The sequence below is a fragment of the Haliotis rufescens genome, unplaced genomic scaffold (assembly GCF_023055435.1).
Source record: "Haliotis rufescens isolate VD_foot unplaced genomic scaffold, xgHalRufe1.0.p SCAF_32, whole genome shotgun sequence".
Lineage (NCBI taxonomy): Eukaryota > Metazoa > Mollusca > Gastropoda > Lepetellida > Haliotidae > Haliotis > Haliotis rufescens.
In genome coordinates this window covers 3,723,967-3,748,573 of record NW_025964024.1, presented here as the reverse complement: position 1 = coordinate 3,748,573, position 24,607 = coordinate 3,723,967, and the positions used below count along the sequence as shown (strand labels likewise).

At 40.3% G+C, this 24,607-nt stretch overlaps 1 protein-coding gene across 1 annotated transcript; it reads left to right on the top strand.

Annotated features, from left to right (window-relative positions):
- The first annotated feature begins 4 nt into the window (after positions 1-4).
- LOC124116640 (translocation protein SEC63 homolog) lies at positions 5-24,607 on the top strand. The gene is made up of 18 exons (XM_046478059.2): positions 5-181; positions 8,728-8,833; positions 10,384-10,498; positions 11,285-11,400; positions 11,816-11,877; positions 13,074-13,132; positions 13,557-13,607; positions 14,648-14,756; positions 15,027-15,121; positions 15,596-15,731; positions 15,923-16,015; positions 17,928-18,073; positions 18,526-18,673; positions 19,914-20,089; positions 20,851-21,006; positions 21,935-22,252; positions 23,425-23,631; positions 24,263-24,607. Exons 1-18 carry the CDS (start codon positions 58-60, stop codon positions 24,401-24,403), a joined length of 2,358 nt encoding a protein of 785 aa, XP_046334015.1. The 5' UTR covers positions 5-57; the 3' UTR covers positions 24,404-24,607.

Sequence of the window (24,607 nt, the reverse complement as noted above, 5' to 3'; positions counted from 1 at the left end):
TAAAGGGACACAACCGACTTCCTTTATGAAGACGGAAGCGACGTAAACAGAGTCAAGATGCCTGGCATGCAGTTTGAGTATGATGAGGAGGGGGGAACTTTCTACTATTTCCTCCTCTCCTTTTGGGGTTTAGTCCTCATACCGGCTACATATTATCTATGGCCACGTGCCAAAGCAAAAGGTAGGACTTTGACATCCATTTTGAATTTCGTATTTTGATGGGATAAATAAATCTGCTACACCCTTACAAAGTCCAAATAAATAAAAACATGGATATCCAATACTGTCTCAGTATCAGACTGTTTCAGGCTAGACTTCTTTTTGTAATTTAAAACTCTGACGTGTACTCTAAGGCTTGGGATTCAGGCATTCAATAAATGGTTATGTATTTGTTATTTTAATGTTTCAATTCACACATATGTCTTGTCCCAAACAGCCAGGAAAGGGAAAACCGCAGATTGGCATATACGTAATACATCAATTATAGTATAAAAACCTAATACTAGCATTGTTAGCATTTACATGACACCTTGAATAATTTAATAATCAGACTTATGAAAATAGTCTTTATGTCAATTTGTAGATTGTACACTCATCGGTTGGCAGGTGGTTAACATCGCTATCATATGTTTTGTAGGCATAAATAATTTCTCAAAAGTTCTATTGGCTCAAGTGAAACTTTCATCCAGTAATAGGGGTGGTGGGGTAGCCTAGTGGTTAGAACGTTCACTTGTCATGCTGAAGGCCCAGGTTAGATTGCCCCTTGTGTATCCTAGCATACTGTGTTTTCGAGCCCCTAAGAAGTGTTTCCCATTACATGCCTAATAACAATCTCAATACACTAAAATAAAATTTTACCTTTGAGAACATTTATGTCCGTTAACACTTGGATGGTCAAAGGACCATGTCTTGTTAATTTTAAAGTGGTAATGCCTTGTGGAGGATTTAGATTTATTTTTCAATGAACAACATGATCAGTCACATGACATAACAGGCAGAAAGTTTACAACCAGCAGCTGATACATCATCGGTGCATACAATTGTTTGCAACTGCATGCAAATTTGTCATCAGATCAAATTTGATCAAATGTGCATTTGTGAAAAGTAAGTTTTGAGGTATGTTTTCATTATCATACTTATTGAATATCTCACCTCATGTAGCTTAATTCGTAACATAAATTCAGCGGCAGGTGGCGAACACTTTGATGTCTTCAGTGGGCTTTGAAACGTCTACCTAGATTTCGTCATTATGCAACTGGTCACATGTTGTTTAGGAGTTCGAAAAGAGTGTGAAGCCATTCGCCCATTTGCTTAAATTACAATATATGAAAACCATACTCGCTCATCTAGTAATAATAAGTGACCGGGTCACAAAAGATAAATATAAAGAAAAAACCCTCTAAATCACTGATGGATCAACTTCAGAAATGTTTCCAAAATGCAATTGATATGTTGGGCTCATTAAAAACATTTAAAAAGAGCTAAATTTGGTTGTGAAATCATATTTTTGAAAAATAATGATGGAACTGATTGTAAACAATGACTGAAGTAAGTAAGGATAAGATATATGGATGACAAACTTCCTTATTACATTTTGGAGCAACATTTCAGAGTAGATTCTCAAACTGTTATCAAGCAAGGGCTTGATAACAGTGTTAGAACCTACACTGAAATATCGCTCCTATTTGTAATAGAAGATCCGGGGTAGAGGAGGCGACTAACGGGATCGGGTGGTCAGGCTCGCTGACTTGGTTGATGCATGTCATCTATCCCAATTGCGTGGATCCATGCTCATGATATTAATCACTGGATTGTCTGGTCCAGACTCGATTATTTACAGACTGCCGTCATATTGCTGGAACATTGCTGAGTGCGGCGTTAAACAAACAAACCAACCAACGACTTCTAAATGCATCTCAAAGAAGTTAATGACTGTACTGGATGTCCATGTTGTATTTATCATGTTTATGTTTACATGACCTCTGTTCTGAAAGGGGGCGGTCGGGTAGCCTAGTGGTTAAAGCGTTCGCTCATCACGCCGAAGACCCGGGTTCGAATCCCGACATGGGTAAAATGTGTGAAGCCCATTTCTGGTGTCCCCCGCCGTGATATTGCTGGAATATTGCTAAAAGCGGCGTAAAACCATACTCACTCACTCACTCTGTTCTGAAAGAGGTTATCTGGTCTATGTTTAAGCTCTTTGTTTTAAATTTCATATTTCCCAGTGACTGGGATGGGTCCAAATTTACTATCCTGGTACCTGCTTCAGGTCTCTTCAGGTTTCTTCATTGGAGCCCTGGCAATACATATTTAGGTGTAAAAAATGATTTGATCATACATACATTGAAGTTGATTGCAGCTTTATCTTTACTCAAACATATAAACAGGAAGAAATGAATGCATATTCAGAAAGAAATACGAACATTAGCGACTTGTAGTGTAACCATGGAGTTGTATTGTTGTTGTCATTAAACAATATATCATGTGACTAACCACGGTCCAGGTAGTCCTGTGGGTAGCCCTATTCTTTACTGAGGTCTATTTTCCTCTTCATATTGTGTCTCTGTTGTCACATGTTGTAATGAAAGTGAGCGGATGCATAGCAAGTCATGTTTGAGGTGAGTGAGTTTTAAGCCACTTTTAGCAATATCACGGCGAGTGACACCAGAAATGGGCTTCACACATTGTACCCCTGTCGGGAATCAAACCCGGGTCTTCAGCATGACAAGCGAACACATTAACCACTAGGCTACCCAGCCACCCCCATTGTTGGGTTGTAGTGAGATGTTAACAATGACAGGTATGCTAGCCAGGATAGATAGGAAAAAACTCTGTACCTGCTGTTAAGGAAGTTATCTGGCATGCCATTGAAATAATATCATCTTGGTTTTTTTCAACCAATATTGGTCATAAAAAAATAGTATTAAACATGATAGACATTCCACATCACTAAAAATCACAAACATGGGGGTTCTTTTGGACTTAGAAAAAAGGAAAATTGTTGAATTCAAGTGTAAGTTTCCAGAAAATGCCTTCCATTTGTCTGATGCAATTCACAACAGCTGTTAAATGTTAGCTTAATTTATCATTTTGTGATGGATGAGAAAACTGAAATGACAGTTTAATGTTTTTTGCTTTCTGTTTCCCGTGTTTAAAGGTCTTGTGTCATCATATAATGGGGTCAGCACTTGTGTCATGTTGTATGGCACACTAACAAAATGACACTAGCATGTTGACATTTAATGATTTATTGACCTTTGCAGCGGTAGAAACTAACACTTTTAGTCCACTAGTCCTTATAATGATAACAAATAGCAAAACACTAAAAAATGGCATATTTCTACTACTTGCAGTTTGGCAAGGACTACAGGACTAGTGCCAATTTCTAACCCTACTTTGGACAGCTGTCTCTTGTTACAGTGTCATGTTTCTTCCTTCTTCTTTTTTTTATATATTCAGCTATTCCAGACATGTAAATTATTACTACCTCTGTAACACACCACTTACTACCTGTGTCGGATCACAGTGACTTTGTAATCAATATTTGCATAGTACTGTCCACATGTTCCCCAAAATCAATGAATGTTCTGCAAACCAGATGAAATAGATATGATATGACAATATGATATATGATTACATAACAGATATAACTTGTTACCTGTCATATAGCCCAGTTGAAATGGGCTCATGTTGCATAAGCATGAATATTATTTATTTTGTCTTTAATCTGCAAACAATTCTGAAAAACCTTGACAAGAGTTTTCAGTGAATTAATTTTCATTTGTTTACCATGGCTAAGTGCTCCTTAGTCTGTCTGAACCACAGTCCCTGAACCATATCATTTTCCTACAGTCCAGCCCTTATGATGATATTGCCCAAAAAGATGCAAGTATAGATTTGCCGCAGGTTCAGAATATCCCATCTCACTGAGGTTCCTTTTTAATTTAAAGGGAGTTGTTTGTTTCCATCAAAATGATATGTTTTCAGAGACTAAGCATTTGTCTTATTCCGTGGATAAACTGTTTGCATGATGTAGGGAACTGCCGGCATGTCACATGCACTCTAATAGAGTTGTGAAATATTGTTTACATTAAAACTTAATTTACATAGCTACAGTCAAATAAACATGCCTGCACTCATGGCAGCCATGCCAGGCCATACATGACATAACAATAATCTCGTGTGTGAACATGCCCCTGTCTGTTCCCTGGACCTGGACCTCCATTGTCTCTACACTGAGCGTGGTCTATCACCTGATGCATTATCTCATGTGCAACATTACTTCGTTCATTGTTGCCCGTGACTGTGACTCGTACCATTTTCTTACTATTACTCAGAACTAAATAATTATCATGCCCATGAAATCATTGTAATATGAGTTGCATCTATTTTTGTCATATGAGGGACTTATTTAAACCTGATGAGGCTGTCATGGCGACTGATTTACGACACCCATTGTCTGAAGAACATTTAATTGCAAAGGCTCATTACCCTGGAGCCATGACATCTATATGCCTTGAAACATTTAATTGCTGTTATTTATAAGATGCTAATCCTAATTGTTAATCCCCATTTTTGTGTACATCGACCGTCTGAAATCCTGAACAGGATGTGCAAGTATGTCACTGATGATTTACTGTTTACATTTATATTTATTACTTACTAAATGTCAGGTGACCTTGGCTATATAAGCCTTGGTCCAGAATGATTGAGAGGAGAGGAAGAGAAGGGGTTTGACTCTCTTACCAAGCAGACCTCTCTCCCACAGCCCAGAGTGTGTACCGACTCTCTGTGGCACCCTCAGTTATTATCTAAGTATAAATTGTAAATTGTTAATTGTTCTTGTAAATAAAATTGTGATTAGTCTCCTGTGACTCCGTCTCTTTGCTGACTAATTCCCCAAGAAAACCAGCACGTCATTTGGAAGGTATTGTTCACCCAGAACAGTTCCATGATAAGGCACTCCACTGCAAGTCTGCAGTAAATGTCTGTAAAACTTCCAAAGTGGGAATTAGGAATCTCCCATTTCATGCAGGGGTCGATATAACTGGTGGCCCTTTGGCCCGGGGCCAGTTAAATTTGCAAAGGGCTTACTGAAACGTAAAGTAGGTGGCCCACCTGGCTAGTCAAAATTTCACCACTTCTCTGTGTATATTTAGTTTTGTTTAACTGGATACAACTTGTGAATCATGTAATTTTGATGAGTAAATATTTAGGACGATGAGGCCGTGGTTAAGTCAAAGAAAAATGCATGTCGATCATCTCAATAAAATGACTACTGGCTGCCGTTTTGTAATGTTGTTTACAACAGCAGGATTTCTCAAATTTCTTGAGCCCCTCAAGGTAACTCAGTCGCTAAGCTTGCTAAAAGACCTCGAGTTTGGCAAGTTCAGGGACTCCATCATTAGTTGGTCAGTTCGTTTGATGAATGGCCAGACACTTTCGAAAAGGAGAAAGCTCTGCTGGCTACCAATTTGTTGTTAAATCTCCCCCTCTTCATGTAATAATATGCATGACTGATCCTCTGATGTTACAATCTCATTAAAATCAGATCTTAGTTCTTGCTATCGCTAAGCAAAGATCTGAGGACATCCCATTACGGGTCAAGTCAAGACAACCTTTCATCCAAAGTGTCGCTTACCGGATCATGAAAGTGACAGTCAGAAAGTGTTTTCTAATCATGCAACCTCAAAAACATTAACACTGGGTCTTCCGAACTACGGCTACGTCCCGTACAACTTATTCCGTAAAAATTATCGTATATCTCTCGCTTCCATGCGATAAACATTTGAAAGGAGAAGGCGTTGCACAGTACGTGGGAAGCGCTGCCATACAAGCTTAACCAAAAATTAGACATTCCGGAATGTTCGCTTGTACATATTTTTCAACTGTAGTCTGAAATGGAAGTTGCCAGGTTGAAATGAGTGTCGGAAAGCTCGAGAAAGCTGCTTTCTTATAGGCTGATGTCTACTTCTTGTTAGTCGTTTCAGTGGTCAATCAAAGTTCGCGAAAGGTCATTCTGACATGACATGACTCGTAATGGGATGTCCTCAGATCTTTGTTTAATGGCAGCGAGAATTTAGCTCTGATTTTTATGAGATTGCTGATGTTATGGCTATTCTTGTTTTTCTCTGTTATCACGTCCAGTGATGAAGGGGCTTTAATGCTTAGTTTTGACATTATTGCACTGAATGCAAATTTACCATACTTCCGAATTTAAGAAAATCCCAGTTTTGTAGAAAATAAAATTGTGTCAATTTGCTTTGTGTGGAATCATAGATCCGTCTCTACATAGTTCATAGTCTCACATCATTAAAACAGAAATGAGTAGAAGATGGTTTATTTACATTTTTGGCTTGTAATTACATTTGTACAGATATTCCAAATATCAACCATTACTGGTACTGTCAAAATATACCACTGACTGAAAATAAAAGAAAGAAGGATAATTTAGTAAAATCTACACAGAAATCCTTCAAAATTGATTGACAAAATGGTGGAAATGCTGATGTGATTTGTCTCTCCTGTACTGGTAGTTATCTCCCCTGTATCCATGATTATGAAATAGTGGTGACTGACCATGCTGAGTAGTATTTACTTCAGTATGTAGAAAATACGACCTGCGTGTACAGTCACCCACAAACACTTTGGCTCCCGATATATCACAATACATCATAATACATTATCTAATCCACAGCCCAAGCAAGTGCCCCTAGTAAGACAGTCCATATTGCCCTGTGTCTAGTGCAGATTATTGACAGCAAAACAGCAGTGTAGAAGTTTAGTGTAACTGTTTATGATAAAATTGTATTTCTTTTTTTTTCCCGTTTCATCAACAAATTTAACTTGTGTTCGGTTTCAATAAGCTCCTTTTAGTATGCTTCAGACTTCCCATTGTCAAGGTTATTTATCATACCCCGACCTAAAAGGGCGAGGTATATAGTTATGCCACGGAATTCCGTCTGTCCGTTTGTCCTTCTGAGGACATTTTTGTGTGCGACCTATAACTTGAAAACTACTTTGTAGATTCTTTTCAAACTTACTGAACACTTTCTATACCAATAGGAGGGGTGCAGTGTGAAGTTTGATTTCAATATTTGAATTTTCTGAAAACATACAGCTATTTTTATCCCCCGCCGCGCGAAAGCGCGAAGCGGGGGATATAGTATTCACGACCGTCCGTACGTACGTCCGTACGTCCGTACGTCCGTACGTCCGTACGTCCGTCCGTACGTCCCACCTGTTTGTTGCCGCGATATCTCAAGAACTAAACACTGGATTGTCTTCATATTTGGAACTATGGTGTATATACAGACTCCGCAGACACCAGTCGGTTTTGGTGACCTTGATCCCATTTTCAAGGTCACAGCAGGCAAATCTGCTTTTGGAGTTGGAAAACGGTGTTGCCGCGATATCTCAAGAACTAAACACTGGATTGTCTTCATATTTGGAACTATGGTGTATATACAGACACCGCAGACACCAGTCGGTTTTGGTGACCTTGACCCCATTTTCAAGGTCACAGCAGGTAAATCTGCTTTTGGAGTTAGAAAACGGTGTTGCCGCGATATCTCAAGAACTAATCGCTGGATTGTCTTCATATTTGGAACTATAGTGTATATACAGACACCGCATACACCTGTCAGATTTGGTGACCTTGACCCCATTTTCAAGGTCACAGCAGGCAAATCTGTTTTTGGAGTTGGAAAACGGTGTTGCCACAATATCTCAAGAACTAATCGCTGGATTGTCTTCATATTTGGTACTATAGTGTACAGGCGGGGGATATTTCGTCACTCTGTGACAAATACTTGTTTATTTTTATCTTAGAATTGTTTTACTTTACCATTTGTGCGACCTATAACTTGAAACTAGTGCCTGGATTCTTTTAAAATTTAGTGAACAGTTTCCATACTAAAAGAAGAGGTACAGTGAGAAGTTTAATTTTGATGAGTGGATTATCTGAGAAAATATTGCTTTCTTCATGTTTTGAACTTGGAATGGTTTTTTTTGGCTTCAACTTTTGTAAGACCTATAACATGGGAACTACTGCATGAATTCTTTTCCAAGTTGGGGTACAGTATCTATACCAATAGGAGAGTTGCATTGAATTATCAGAGAAAATATCCCTTTTTCATGTTTCGAAATTAGAAATATGTTGGAGTCAAAGTCAGGGGTATTAGTGAGTCGTGCTCACTTTTTGCCTTTTTTTTTTTTTTTTCAACACCCAACACATGCCAGGGGTAGAAACTAGCATGTTTAGTCCACTAGTCCTTATAATGATAACATATAGCAAAACCCTTAAAATGGGCCAATTTCTACTAGTCCTTTTGATACCTTAACTATTGGGCAGTTTGGCAAAGACTACAGGACTAGTGCCAATTTCTAACGCTGCATGCTCAAGGAACTAATTTTGCAGAATGTATGCTGACTGCTCCTGGTGGTGTTCTGCCTCTGAGTTAGAATTGGTCACAGGAACCTAGGCTGGGTGAAAGTTAAACCTTATGGATTTGGCGATCAGGCTCGGTTGATATCTACCCAGATGATATTGATTGTTGCTCATAATATCAATCACTAGATTGTCTGGTTTGGACTCAATTGTTAACAGGCTGCCAACACATCGCTGGAACATTGCTGAGTGTTGTGTTATGCAACGAACAAACAAGTGTTTTTTGTTTTCATGTTAATGTCCCCAGACGTTTGTTAACAAGTTCCACTTACTTCCAGATGAAATACAACAGTCGCGGGTCCAGTGTAGCTGTGAGCCGTGTCAGCTGAAGAAGACTCTGCTCAAGTCCAAGGACTCCTGGTTCCATGCAAAGGACAAATCCCTGTGAGTAGACTCAACCGTTGTCATCTTCCCTTAGCGTGGTAATGTCTTGCATGTAGATGTGATCAAGTTTGTCATCTTCCTTTAGTGTGGTAATGTCTTGCATATAGATGTGATCAAGTTTGTCATCTTCCTTTAGTGTGGTAATGTCTTGCATATAGATGTGATCAAGTTGGTCATCTTCCTTTAGTGCGGTAATGTCTTGCATGGCGATGTGATCAAGTTTGTCATCTTCCTTTAGTGTGGTAATGTCTTGCCCATGGATGTGATCAAGTTTGTCATCTTCCCTTAGCGTGGTAATGTCTTGCATGGCGATTTGATCCAGTTTGTCATCTTCCCTTAGCATTTTAATGTCTTGCATGGCGATGTGATCAAGTTTGTTATGTTCCCTTAGCATTTTAATGTCTTGCACGTCGATGTGATCAAGTTTGTCATCTTCCCTTAGCATTTTAATGTCTTGCACATGGATGTGATCAAGTTTGTCATCTTCTCTTAGCATTTTAATGTCTTGCATATAGATGTGATCAAGTTTGTCATGTTCCCTCAGCATTTTAATGTCTTGCATGGCGATTTGATCAAGTTTGTCATGTTCCCTTAGCATTTTAATGTCTTGCACATGGATGTGATCAAGTTTGTCATCTTCCCTTAGCATTTTAATGTCTTGCATGGCGATGTGATCAAGTTTGTTATGTTCCCTTAGCATTTTAATGTCTTGCACGTCGATGTGATCAAGTTTGTCATGTTCCCTTAGCATTTTAATGTCTTGCACTTGGATGTGATCAAGTTAGTCATGTTCCCCTAGCATTTTAATGTCTTGCATGGCGATGTGATCAAGTTTGTCATGTTCCCCTTAGCATTTTAATGTCTTGCATGTCGATTTGATCAAGTTTGTCATGTTCCCTTAGCATTTTAATGTCTTGCATGGCGATGTGATCAAGTTTGTCATGTTCCCTTAGCATTTTAATCTCTTGCACTTGGATGTGATCAAGTTTGTCATGTTCCCATAGCATTTTAATGTCTTGCATGGCGATGTGATCAAGTTTGTCATGTTCCCTTAGCATTTTAATGTCTTGCATGTCGATTTGATCAAGTTTGTCATCTTCCCTTAGCATTTTAATGTCTTGCATGGCGATGTGATCAAGTTTGTCATGTTCCCTTAGCATTTTAATATCTTGCACATGGATGTGATCAAGTTAGTCATGTTCCCTTAGCATTCTAATGTCTTGCACATATATGTGATCAAGTCTGTCATCTTCCCTTTGCATTTTAATGTCTTTCATGGCGATGTGATCAAGTTTGTCATCTTCCCTTATATTAGTTTGTGCATAGATATTAGAAGGAAGGTGATGGTGAATGAAGTTCATTACCATGATAATAGTGTGTTAGTTTTTGTAAAAGGTTTAACTTAAAATGGTAAATGGCTAATCTGTAATTCAAAATGATACTTAGTAAAATTGGCATGGTTTATGTTGGTTGCTTTCATCAGTCATGTCAATAGACGCCGTTCTGCATCTCCGTGTGAAATTATATTTCCTTGTTTTTTTTTGTTTCAGGAAAATTGGTTTGATAATTGGCTGGCTGATCTTTTTCCTGTTGGCCTACAAAGTGTCAAAAATACAGATGGACTATGTGGAATACGACCCTTTCCAGGAACTTGAAGTTGACAGAGTGAGTATTTGGATGATAGTGTGCCAAACTGCTTTTCAACAAAACAAAAACAATACATGTTGGCCATATGATCAGTATGATGACCGAACTAATTGGGGAAACTATAGTTTGGTGCTGTGTCGTTGCTGAGGTCCAGTTATGGTGTAGCTATGGCCATAACCAGGTATACAGCATGATCAACTTTCATTTTTCAGTCCTGCTTATTTTTGTTCAGAAAGGAAACATTGATTTCTGAACAAGATATACAAAATCAACTTATAGTGGGGAATTTGCAGAAATGATCAGTCAAGCAATATTACCACGATCAATAGTGGTTCAAGCGAGGGGAATAACAGCAAGTGTTCAGACCAATGTGTGTTGTGATGAAATCGGCAAATTTCATTAAATGTTCTGTAATCTTGCTTCAATGTCATGCAGTGGTAGGGCTCCCACATAGTTGATGCTGCATGGAGGAGGGGTCATTTGACTTCCATGAATTATACACGGCCTTATATCATTGCCTGACTGAAATTAGACAAGCATCGATATTAACCCGCTTAGGGACCGCATTTGGATCGATGCTCGTGACATCAATCACTGGATTGTCTGGTCCAGACTCGATTATTTACAGACCCATCAAATAGCTGGAATATTGCTGAGTGCGCCATTAAACAACAAACAAACAAACTCTGCTCTTGTCACTGTTACACCACAAAGGGGCCACATGTATTCATGGGTGATGGAAGGAACGTGTGTATATAAACCCATGGAGTATTGACAATTAACGTTTACCAACTATGTCTACAGGGTGCCAGCCCGGGAGAGATCAAGAAGGCCTACAGGAAGCTTAGTTTGATTTACCATCCCGACAAGCAAACTGGAGACCCCAAGAAATTTATGAGAATAGCCAAAGCTTTTGCTGCGTGAGTACATTAACTTTAATAAGTTTAGTGTTCGGTTGCAAATGAACTTAACATGTATCAAAACGTATGTTTGACACATCTAAACATGCTAAAATGAAAACCCATTCGGTTTATGTCCTAAGCATGCTAAGTGCAATATATATCATGTATACAATAAACTGCGGTTATAACGAACTCAAAAGGACCACTAATTTTAGTTCATTATAACCATTGTTTGTTATAAGCATATATACAGCAAATATACAGCAAATGGACTGGATCAAAACACATTTCATCATATCCGTAAGTGTATTATAAGCATGTTCGTTATAGTTCGATAGTATACTGTACATCTAAAGAATTTTTAGGTTTGGGTTTTCCAAGATAGCTTAGTTATAATTTTGAACTGAATTTCTGATATTTCTTCATTAAACAGACTGACAGATGAAGAGTCTCGCAAGAACTGGGAAGAGTATGGAAACCCTGACGGTCCTGGAGGTAAGAGCTGTGAACACGGTGCAGTCTTCTGAATTGTAGAAGACAGGATAGAGTGATTGAGTTGGGTTCAACACCACTTAGAACAGTATTTCAGCACATTTTGTCCCGGTGTGTCAGCTTGTTGGGAGAGGACACACAAAGTGATGCAGGTCTTGGATGTTTAACCACCAGCACAGATGCTCACAGACATGGAAATGTAATTAGGCCAAACCAAATTTTGAACACTTGATCATAGGGTCCTGGAACACCTAAGGGACACAACTCAGTAAATTAATGGATCGAAACTAGAATTAGTGATTTTTCTATTGTGATGATTATCCATGATCCACTAGGTATCCAGTACCAACTAAGTGCTAGACTTCAAGGCTGTTTACCCTATGTTATAGATACTGTGACTTGACAGATGGCAAGTAGCATGTCAAGTCCTGTTCAGATTCAAATTAGGTGTTATCAATATTTGGATACGAAGATTTCCAAGTGCATGGTTACCCCTTGACGTATCCCACTGACAACAAATGTTTGGGTTGCAATTTTGGCAGAATGTACTGATAAGTCAAGGTTACTTTTTTAAGTTTATAATGTGTAAAAGTGGTTTCCTGTTTAACACATGATACCTTGCTCACGACCTAATACATATCACGATACTAAGGCGCCGTGATTCGCTGTGCAGAGTTGCGTCCCTTGGGCATGCCAGAAACCTATGATTTTCGGTTTCAAATCCCGGTTTGCCCCAATTATGTTTCTAGGTTTGTCAGCACCATACCCGTGCTCGTGAGTTTCACCGAAGTGGTAAACGTCCAAGACCTGCATCACTTCAGGCTTTCCTCTCACTTTAAGCTGACACGCCGTGATATAACTGGAATAATGCTAAAAGCGGCGTTAAACCCAACTCACTGTCTCACTCTTATCTGTGGTGCGTAGGATGGCCATATATCTGGCACACTAACGATTTACTGTTGGCAGTGTTAGTATGGCGCAATGGATGAAAATATTTATGTTTTCTCTACTCATTTTCACTAGAAATTAGTGTTTGGTGTAACATTAATTAAAGAATACACTTAAGGTAAGAATCAGTACTTTTTACTTTGTGTGCGATTGAAAAGTCAGTGTACTAATCTTGAGTATGGTTGCGGTCCTTTATCTGTCCATATCTGATGACTCTTTATGTCACATGTTCTGCATGACATTGGTTTCAGCTACCAGGTTTGGTATTGCTCTGCCCAAGTGGATTGTAGAGAGAGAAAACTCCATGTGGGTAAGTAGCCCCTGATTAGCAAGCAGGAGCAGCAGCGTATAGGGCGTTTCCTGCATATATTTGACACAATAATTTCCTGAAATATTCTCAAAACTTTTTTAAACAAGTCATAACTGACACAATACATTACTGACTACAGTTTTAATGTTGATCTTCTGACCTGAACCTCCTCTAGATAAAGGATGGACTATGTATTCTAATGTATTCTTAGTAATTTCTAAAATGACACTTGTTGCATAGATAACTGATATAAAATAGTGTATTAGTGTAAACTCAACTGTATTAGTGTAAAGAAAGTCATAACTCTCAAATCTAGAAAAAGTCCCCACTCTCAAAAATATGTGCTGAGTCATCATTTTCTCAAAGGCTATGTAATGCCCTGTTTCCTGGTGTATGTGAGGTAAGCATGTGGTGTGTGTTGCAGGTGCTTGCTGCCTATCTCCTGGTGTTCATGATCCTAATGCCGATCATAGTGGTAAGTGAAACAACCTCCAACTTGCCGGGCCTAACGAAATGTGTAGGCCCTGGGGCACCCAGCAGGATAGCTCCCAGTCTGATTTACCACAAAAATACATTTGTAGCAACATGTCACAACAATATGTTGAGAGTCATTGTCAATTGTTTTGATATGGATGTTTAACTTTTATTATTTTGACATATCACCATGTAAAGGTAGCATTTACATTACCATAATCGTATTGAGCCTTCATCTCACAAGCCAACCAAAGAAAACCAGCAGAGTCCTACTACACTATTGAATACAGTAAACTAGGGTTATGACAAACTCAAAGGGACCACTAAATTTTAGTTTGTAATAACCGTAGTTCGTTATTACCATATATACAGCATATACACAAAAGGCTGGGTCAAAAAAATCAGTTGGTGATATCGGTCAATTCGTTTTAAGCATGTTCGTTATAAACGTAGTTTACTGTATGTTCTCACTTTGAATAGAAGTAGCCGCACAAATTACAAACAAGACACAATCCCCCCAAAGTGTGCATTGTAATGTTTAATCCTCCACAATTCCCATGGAGACCAACTAACCGAGTACGTGTGATGATTTACTGTGTTTGGTTCCCTTGAAAATGGGGAGGGTTTTATTCAATACGATGTAACCATTATGTGTCTTGTTTGTAGTTTGTGTGTCTACTTCTGCTTCCACGCTGTACATTTCCATAGTTTGCTTGCTGATCTGTGGAAACATATTAACAGTGTATACATAAGATGTGTTTGAGGGGCGGTTGGGTAGCCTAGTGGTTAAAGCGTTCGCTCGTTACACCGAAGACCCGGGTCCAATTCCCGACATGGGTAAAATGTGTGAAGCCCATTTCTGGTGTCCCCGTTGTGATATTGCTGTAATATTGCTAAAAGCGCGTAAAACCATACTCACTCACTGACGTGTATGAAAAAGAACTCAATGAATTATGCAGTGACTTTCATTGATTGAAAAGTTGTAATAAAATCTCCTGTTCGGTGTGTCTGTACCAGCATTATGACATCTTCTTCCACCAGGGCATGTGGTGGTATCGGTCAATCAAGTTCAGTGGAGATCAGATCCTGCTGGATACCACCCATCTCTACTTCTACTTCATAAGCCGAACTCCAAACATGATTCTCAAACGTGAGTTCACAAGTTTACTGCAGAAATATTAATACCTGTATCTGTACCAAGTAGGATATGCCTGCAGCTGTCTGTGTCCACTTTGAGTGAGTCTGCTGGGAATGCTAATGCTGTTTTCTATCTCTACCTTGAGAGTTGGGAAATACAGTTTGTCTGTAATTTATGTATTTGGATAATTTCTATGACTTCTTATTTTGCAGTTTGTAGATGGACAGTGATTTTTAACAATACGATGCTCATTTGTTTTCTATCATCACTTCTCTTCCCCAGGTGCTGTAATGATCCTGGGAGCATCATTTGAATTTGACCGCTTTCACAATGCTGAGATCGCAAACAGACCAAGTGACAATGAAGAAATTCCAACAGTTAGTCTTGATTCTTTTTTACTTTTTTGACAGATCAACCTTCAGTGTGTGAATGTTTTATTTGTTTCCGTATTTTACTGTGTTTGCAGGTGATGTTTTGTATTTTCATCTGTGACTGTTTACATATGTTGTGTTCCCATGTGTGACTGTTTACATATGTTGTGTTTCCATGTGTGACTGTTTACATATGTTGTTCCCACATGTGACTGTTTATATATGTGACTGTTTACATATGTTGGGTTCCAACGTGTGACTGTTTATATATGTGACTGTTTACATATGTTGTGTTCCCACATGTGACTGTTTATATATGTGACTGTTTACATATGTTGGGTTCCAACGTGTGACTGTTTATATATGTGACTGTTTACATATGTTGGGTTCCAACGTGTGACTGATTGCATATGTTGTTTCCATGTGTGACTGTTTACATGTTGCGTTTCCCTGTGACTGATGTTGCGTTCTCTGCTGCAGCTGATGAAGCTGTTGCCGAACATCCAGAAGGAGAACAAGAAGCCGCCGCTGTGTTACCCGTACAGCATCAAGGCCCGCGCCCTCATCCTGGCTCACTGCCAGAGGATGCCCCTACCCCCTCTCAGCCTTGACCTTGGTAAGTTACAACTTACATACATCTGTTTCAACACATAGCCTCGTGAAAAAATATGTTATCTTTTTTCATCATCCTTGAAAAGATGCATCTTAAAGTTTAGTTAGATAAATGCCTTTTATTGTAAATTGTTCTTGGAACTGTGTTCTGTTGTATTGTTTTACTGTCATGTGTTTTTTGTTTTGGTTCCTCAGACAAACAATACATCCTGAACAAATGTCCATACCTCCTGAATGAGATGATCAACATTTGTGCCCAGCAGGTTGCCATGGCAATGGCAGGAAGATGTAAGTGTTGCCAGGATGTCATTCTGTGCCCACCCACTCAACCCACCCGATGAACCCATCCACCCAATTCACGACCCCTCTCAGCATGTTTAAATGACCCACCCACTCAACCTGTCCACTAATTCCTCTCAACCCACCCGATGAACCCATCCAACCAATCCACGACCCCTCTCAGCATGTTTAAATGACCTGCCCACTCAACCTGTCCACTAGTTCCTTTCATCCCACCCGATGAACCCATCCACCCAATTCACGACCCCTCTCAGCATGTTTATATCACCCACACACTCAACGCAGAAGCTCAGATGTATATCAGTAGTGTGTGTATAAAATGATATGAACTCACATCATATGATAATTGATATCCTTAGTATTATATTACTGTTTGAGTCACTATATGCCTGAAATAAGTGTGTGTCAAGCATGTACATGGCACGCTATTGCTTGTCAAAAACTGTGACTGAAGTTCGATCAGAACGTGTCATCATGGCATCCTACCCTGATGGGGTGTTCGTGTAAAAAACTGTGTCACCTATATGAAGTGTGTCAAGAAGAGCTGAGTATTGCCTTGTAATTTGCAATACGATTCGTATCTTGATACGGACTAACAATACTACTGGTATCACGTTACACCACATCAAATAGTAAACAATTATGAAACCACTGAAATACAGCTCTAAAACATCTTTCTTCATACATTTGACTGACGATTCAAATATTGTGTGTACCTTAGTTTCGATGGTCGTTTCATTCCTAGTGTCAAGCATGCAGAACAGTGTCACCATGTATGAAGTGTGTGTCAAGCATGTAGAACATTGTATCATTAGGTATGACATGTGTCAAGCATGTAGAACATTGTGTCACCATGTATGAAGGGTGTGTCAAGCATGTAGAACATTGTGTCACCAGGTATGAAGGGTGTGTCAAGCATGTAGAACATTGTGTCACCAAGTATGAAGGGTGTGTCAAGCATGTAGAACATTGTGTCACCATGTATGAAGGGTGTGTCAAGCATGTAGAACATTGTGTCACCATGTATGAAGGGTGTGTCAAGCATGTAGAACATTGTCACCATGTATGAAGTGTGTGTCAAGCATGTAGAACATTGTGTCACCATGTATGAAGGGTGTGTCAAGCATGTAGAACATTGTGTCACCATGTATGAAGGGTGTGTCAAGCATGTAGAACATTGTGTCACCAGGTATGAAGGGTGTGTCAAGCATGTAGAACATTGTGTCACCAGGTATGAAGGGTGTGTCAAGCATGTAGAACATTGTGTCACCATGTATGAAGGGTGTGTCAAGCATGTAGAACATTGTGTCACCAGGTATGAAGGGTGTGTCAAGCATGTAGAACATTGTCACCATGTATGAAGTGTGTGTCAAGCATGTAGAACATTGTGTCACCATGTATGAAGGGTGTGTCAAGCATGTAGAACATTGTGTCACCATGTATGAAGTGTGTGACAACCATGTAGAACATTGTGTCACCATGTATGAAGGGTGTGTCAAGCATGTAGAACATTGTGTCACCAGGTATGAAGGGTGTGTCAAGCATGTAGAACATTGTGTCACCAGGTATGAAGGGTGTGTCAAGCATGTAGAACATTGTGTCACCATGTATGAAGGGTGTGTCAAGCATGTAGAACATTGTGTCACCAGGTATGAAGGGTGTGTCAAGCATGTAGAACATTGTGTCACCAGGTATGAAGGGTGTGTCAAGCATGTAGAACATTGTGTCACCAGGTATGAAGGGTGTGTCAAGCATGTAGAACATTGTGTCACCATGTATGAAGGGTGTGTCAAGCATGTAGAACATTGTGTCACCAGGTATGAAGGGTGTGTCAAGCATGTAGAACATTGTGTCACCAGGTATGAAGGGTGTGTCAAGCATGTAGAACATTGTGTTACAGTGCAGCAGAGCCCCCGCCTGGACACGGTGGAGAACCTGATGAAGCTGAGTCAGATGATCATCCAGGGTCTGGAGGAGAAGGCCAGCTCACTGCTGCAGCTGCCTCACATCACACAGGACATGCTGAGACACTTCGTGGGCAAGAAGGTGAGGTCACAGTCAATTTGAAGGTTTATTTGTGTAGAGTATGTCCTTGGTTCCCTATGCTTTCCTTTAAGTACGACCCATGACGATAGGTTTTCACCAACCCATGCTTGCCGACTATGCTTGTCGTAAAAGGCAATTAACGGGATCGGGTGGTCAGTCTTCCTGACTTGGTTGATGCAGGTCATCGATCCTAATTGTGTGAATTGATGCTCATGATATCAATCACTGGATTGTCTGGTCCAGACTTGATTATTTACAGACTGTTGTCACATAGCTGGAATATTGCTGAGTGCGGCGTAAAACAACAAACCAAACCAAATTCTTCAAGTACAATAGTAGATGACCACAGTGGCTGGGACGCTTCAACAAAGACTTAGCTGTGATCTGGCAAATTGAGGATGTTCCTTGGTAATATTCACCTTGTTATCACTACAGTCTTTGCCCTGTTTCAGAGGAACATTCGCGCCATTCGTGACTTGGTGTCCATGAAGGAGGAAGATCGGAGATCGATGCTGCGTGGTCTGAATGACAGTGAATACAATGATGTGATGAACGTTTGTGCCCACATGCCCAATGTCATCATGGAAGTCACATCTGAGGGTAAGCTTTGCTTGTCCTGAAACTCGTCAGAGGACATGTCTCATCACTATTAACAACCTAATGAAAGGGCAGGAGCAGGTGACCAAGTGATGTAAGATGTCACAATTATCTATGAAACATTGCATCTCTTAACTGTGCCAGGATCTGCTGATCATGGATTGCCCAAATTTCATTTCTTGGTCTGTTCCTTGCTGCCCTGGTCACTTTGGACTTTCTCCCTATTTCAGCTGACTCATGATTTGACAGAGTACTGCTGAAATTGTCCACAGCCGTGTTAATCCAAACCCACTCACAAATGAGTTACTGTTAACCTTCTAGCGCCTAACAGGCAGCTTGAGTTGTATACTCCCCAGGGAGCTGATAATGAAAAATTGAGTGCACACTGATCCACTGACCGGGGTAATAATAATGCAGTGCTTCATGCACACGTTGTGTATATATTGAGTTATGTGCTTTACAAGCAAGTCTTTAGGTGGGTCTTTGAAGGTCAAGGTCACTTGAAAGGTCATGGGGTTTCTGTTTTATAGAAGTGCTGCTGCATTCATGGGCTGTCCTTGTTCAGAAAAGATCCAACAGTGTGTGTTACAAAGTTAGCTCAAATAAGAGAACATTCTGTTTGCAGCTTTGCAGTAGAATAGTGTTTTTTGAAAAACTTGAAATGATGACATTAAACCTTGAAATGCAAAGAACCTTCTTAAAATTTAGGAAGCTAGATGCATTCTAGCTTTAAATTATACTGTATTGAATAATGATGTCATTCCACTGGACATGCTGGACGTGATATCTCAGAGCAGAAATGCATTAAGGGTCTTCAATGTGTCCAGCAAGTTGCATCAATCTCCGTATTTCCCCCAACAGAAGGTAATGGTAACAGACTGTTATTGCATGATGGTGGAAAGATTTCTGTGGACTTCTAGAAATGGAGTGAAGGCAGCTTCTTCTGTTTTTGGATGTACTTGCAAATACAGGCATTGGGGTAGCCTAGTGGTTAAAGCATTCGCTTGTCATGCCGAAGCCCCGGGTTTGATTCCCGACATGGGTACAATATGTGAAGCCCATTTCTGGTGTCCCCCGCTGTGATATTGCTGGAATATTGCTAAAGCGTCGTAAAACCACAATCACTCACTCACTCACTCACTCACTCACTCACTCACTCACACAAAGAAACATTAAGGGTATTTGTGAAGTGTGATTTAGATGAAATACAAAACATGCATTTTTCTTTCCTGTCCAATCTCAGTTCTTGATGATGAAGACAAATCTATCACTGCTGGATCAATTGTCACGGTAACGGTGAGACTGACACGCGAGGATCTGGGCTCGAAGTTAAATCGTGAGTTGCCAGCCTCCGAAGGTGTTGAAGATGTTGGAGACAACGATGGAGATGAAGAGGCTGAGGATGGTGAAGAGAAACAGGTGAGATAATACAGTCCTGTCGTAATTCCAGGTCAGAATAGATTCCCAGCTGCTCATGCTTGTCCCAAGACCGAGACAGTGATTGGGTGACCAGGCTCTGTGGTTTGGCACGGCTAGATGCTAATGCTTTCAATCTCTGATTTGCTTGGTCTAGATTTGAATTAATTACAAGCTGTGACTCTGCTGTTTCACTTCGGCTAATTTACCCGTGAAGATCCAGGGTAGAAAAGGTCTTCAGCAACCCATGCTTGTTGTAAAAGGCGACTATGCTTGTAAAACTCCATTCACACAGGGATAATGTTTGTTGTTGTTTTTTGCCATATTCAACAATGTTAAAGCTGTTTCAGCAACCCATACTTGCCGTAAAAGGCAACTATGCTTGTTGTAAGAGGTGACTAATAGGATCGGGTGGTCAGGCACACTGACTTGGTTGATGCATGTCATCGTATCCCAATTGCATATATATTGATGCTCATGATGTCTGGTCCAGACTCAATTATTTACAAACTGCCATCATATAGCTAGTATTCTTGAGTGCAGCTTAAAAAACAAAAAACAACAACTGTTGGGTGACTGGACATCATATTTCTGACAGAAGAGCCCCAATATTGTTCAGATTGTCAGGTCTAGACTTGATTATTTACAGACTGCTGTCCCAGCTGAAATATTGAGTGTGATGTTCAACAATAAACAACTAAACTTGATGAATACATTGTGCTGGGTTTTTCTAAGATGTTGCTTTGACTTCCTTGTTCCCCCAGACAAACGCCTCCCCCCAGAACAAGCCCAAGGTGTGGGAGAAGCAGAAGAAGAAAGGCAAGAAGGGAGGAGCCAAGCAGAAGAAGAAGACCAAGCAAGCCAACCAATGGAAGGCTGCAGCTCCACCAGCCAAACCAGAAGCAGCACAGACGAACGGGGTAAGGTCCTATACTTGTTGTATACCACGCAGGCTAATGGTGTAACTGTTTTTTACTTGTTTAGTAGTACACAGGCTAATGGTGTGAAAGTTGTTTTGCTTGTTTAGCACACAGGCTAATGGTGTAACAGGTTTTTTTTGCTTGTTTAGTAGCACACAGGCTAATGGTGTGAAAGTTGTTTTGCTTGTTTAGCACACAGGCTAATGGTGTAAAAGTTTTTTCTACTTGTTTAGCACACAGGCTAATGGTGTAACAGCTATTTTTCTTGTTTAGTAGCATACAGGCTAATGGTGTAAAAGTTTTTTGCTTGTTTAGCACACAGGCTAATGGTGTAACAGTCTTTTTCCTTGTTTAGTAGCACACAGGCTAATGGTGTAACAGGTTTTTTCCTTGTTTAGTAGCACACAGGCTAATGGTGTAACAGGTTTTTTCCTTGTTTAGTAGCACACAGGCTAATGGTGTAACAGGTTTTTTCCTTGTTTAGTAGCACACAGGCTAATGGTGTAACAGGTTTTTTCCTTGTTTAGTAGCACACTGGCTAATGGTGTAACAGGGTTTTTTTTCTTGTTTAGTAGCACACAAGCTGATTGGGGTAACAAACCTGTACTTGTTGTTAAGCAACAGGTAACAGTTTTCTGCTAGTTGATTAACAGTGTGGGTTATTGTTCTTATGTATATTGTTTAGCAGTGCATGCATATGAGGAAACAATACTATTCTTGTTGTTTAACAGAGCCGGGTAATGGTCTTATGCTTCTGTTTGGCAGCTCAGCCATTTCGGGTAATGTTTCTATATATCTGGTTTATCTGCACATGCGTACATCTTTACTCATAGTGGTGCCTATGCTTGTTGTCAGAAAGCTGTAGGTGTGTAAAACAGTGTGAACAACCACCTTGTGCAAGCAACTTATTTTTGCTTTTATTGAACAGAAAGCAGCTAAATCAGCAGAAGCAGCAGCAGCAGCAGACGCCGCAGATACAGCAGACGCAGCAGATGATGATGAGCATGAAGATGTGCCCGAGAAAAAGCCACGAGACTCGCATGCTGAGGACTCTGAGGAGGAGGAGAGGAATGAGTCAGAGGAGGAACAGGAGGAGACAAAGAAGCCTCCTAAAGTGGAGGAAGAGGAGAAGGATGAGGAGGAGGAAGAGGACTGGTCCAAGTTCCAAGAAGAATCGAGGAAAGAGAACTCTCTAGAAACCAAGAGCAAGGAGAGCCATATTGTCCACTGCCCGTATTTCCCTACAGTACGTTGTATAATATGCTTGAACACCCTTGTAATAGTAGTCAGAAAATGATTCTTTGAAGTATTGATTTTTGCTATGGGAAGGGATCAGGGTTTGAAACATAGGCTCTGCCAGCTGTGGACATGTCCAGTGAACCTAAAACATGTCAGTTTGTAAAATTATGTTTTCCTCTTCAAATATGAATCAAATAGGATAAGAATGAGAAATTGTTGGTTCTCAGGCAGGATATGTGAATAAGAGATGAGGGGATTTTTTAGGCACGGCGACTTGACTTGTTACTCATGATATCAATCACTGAACTGTCTTGTCCTGAGGTCGCCGTCATATAGCTGGAATATTGATTTAAAATATGAACACCCCCATATTCTGAAACTGTTGCTGCCCAAGGTATTATGTAGGTTGCGGAATAACGGACCTGAGTGTGAAGTTAATACTGAATAGGAATACTGAACAGGGAGATAACTCCTTCTTGTTGTTTGGAATTCTGAACAGGGAGATAACTCCTTGATGTTGTTGGGAATTCTGAACAGGGAGATAACTCCTTGATGTTGTTGGGAATTCTGAACAGTGAGATAACTCCTTGACAGTGTTGGTGGGGGATACTGAATAGGGAGATAACTCCTTGATGTTGTTGGGAATTCTGAACAGGGAGATAACTCCTTGATGTTGTTGGGAATTCTGAACAGGGAGATAGCTCCTTGATGTTGTTGGGAATTCTGAACAGGGAGATAACTCCTTGATGTTGTTGGGAATTCTGAACAGGGAGATAACTCCTTGATGTTGTTGGGAATTCTGAACAGGGAGATAACTCCTTGATGTTGTTGGGAATTCTGAACAGGGAGATAGCTCCTTGATGTTGTTGGGAATTCTGAACAGGGAGATAACTCCTTGATGTTGTTGGGAATTCTGAACAGGGAGATAGCTCCTTGATGTTGTTTGGAATTCTGAACAGGGAGATAACTCCTTGATGTTGTTGGGAATTCTGAACAGGGAGATAACTCCTTGATGTTGTTAGGAATTCTGAACAGGGAGATAACTCCTTGATGTTGTTGGGAATTCTGAACAGGGAGATAACTCCTTGATGTTGTTGGGAATTCTGAACAGGGAGATAACTGCTTGATGTTGTTGGGAATTCGGAACAGGGAGATAACTCCTTGATGTTGTTGTTGCAGGACAAGCAGGAATGGTGGTGGTTGTATGTGGCGGACAGGAAGCATCACCATCTCATCACCGCCCCCGTACAGATTTGCAGCCTGAAGAAGGAGGAGGAAGTCCAGCTCAAGTTCTCGGCCCCACGCAAACCTGGCTCGTATCAGTACTCCGTCATCCTGCGCTCAGACTCATACCTGCTCGACTTTGACAAAATATCCAACATCAAGGTATGCGATCACTTTTAGAAAATGTATTTCCTTGTGTAATGTTATTGAAATCACATACACTCTTAAGAGCAGCATTTAACCCTGCATCAAGAACTCTTTCAGAGAAGAATAACTTCTCTGTGTCAGATGTCTGAAAAAACAAAGAAAGAGGATCATTTGGTGAGACTCAGTGACTGATATGATTGTGTGTCATTACACCCCTGATGGCATAGATGGTTGTTCATGCTTTCAGTCACTGGTTTGTCTGGTCCATGTGTCCCATAAAGCAATCTTTGTGGTAGGATGATCGTAACTCCCATCCTTTAACATAGATTTATGATAGTCATAGCACAAAGATCACTTTGCAGAAAGGGCCCAGATTTGATTATTTTACTGAGTGCATCATTAAATACAATAAACCTTCAAAATACAAGATGTTGCAGCCTAGTGGTTAAAGCACTTGCTCGTCATGCCGAAGTCCCGGGTTCGATTCCCCACATGGGTATAATGTGTGAAGCCCATTTCTGGTGTCCCCCGCCATGATATTGCTGGAATATTGCTAAAAGCGGCGTAAAACAATACTCTCGCTCACTCATTCACAATACAAGACTAAGACCTAAGACAAGAATAAGACTGACCACTCCTGTTGCAGCTGGACGTGAAGGAGGCGAAGGTCGTGTCCGACCATCCGCAGTGGGACATCTCGGACGACGAGGCGGAGAAGGAGGATGGCGCGGGAGAAGATACAGAGGAAGATAGCGACTACTCTTCCGAGGAGGATGACGACGATTAGGAGGGATGGGGAGGATGACAGGTGGGAGGTTGTACAGAATGTTATTGATATATTATCCAAGAGGGATGTGTTTAGGCAGGGAGTAGGGGAGGAATGCAGAAGAGGGTAAGGCATATATGTATTTCATTAGATTCGGATGAGAATGGGTGAATATGGGGGTAGGATAATAATTAAGTGGGAGGGATAAGTAATTATGGGAGGGAG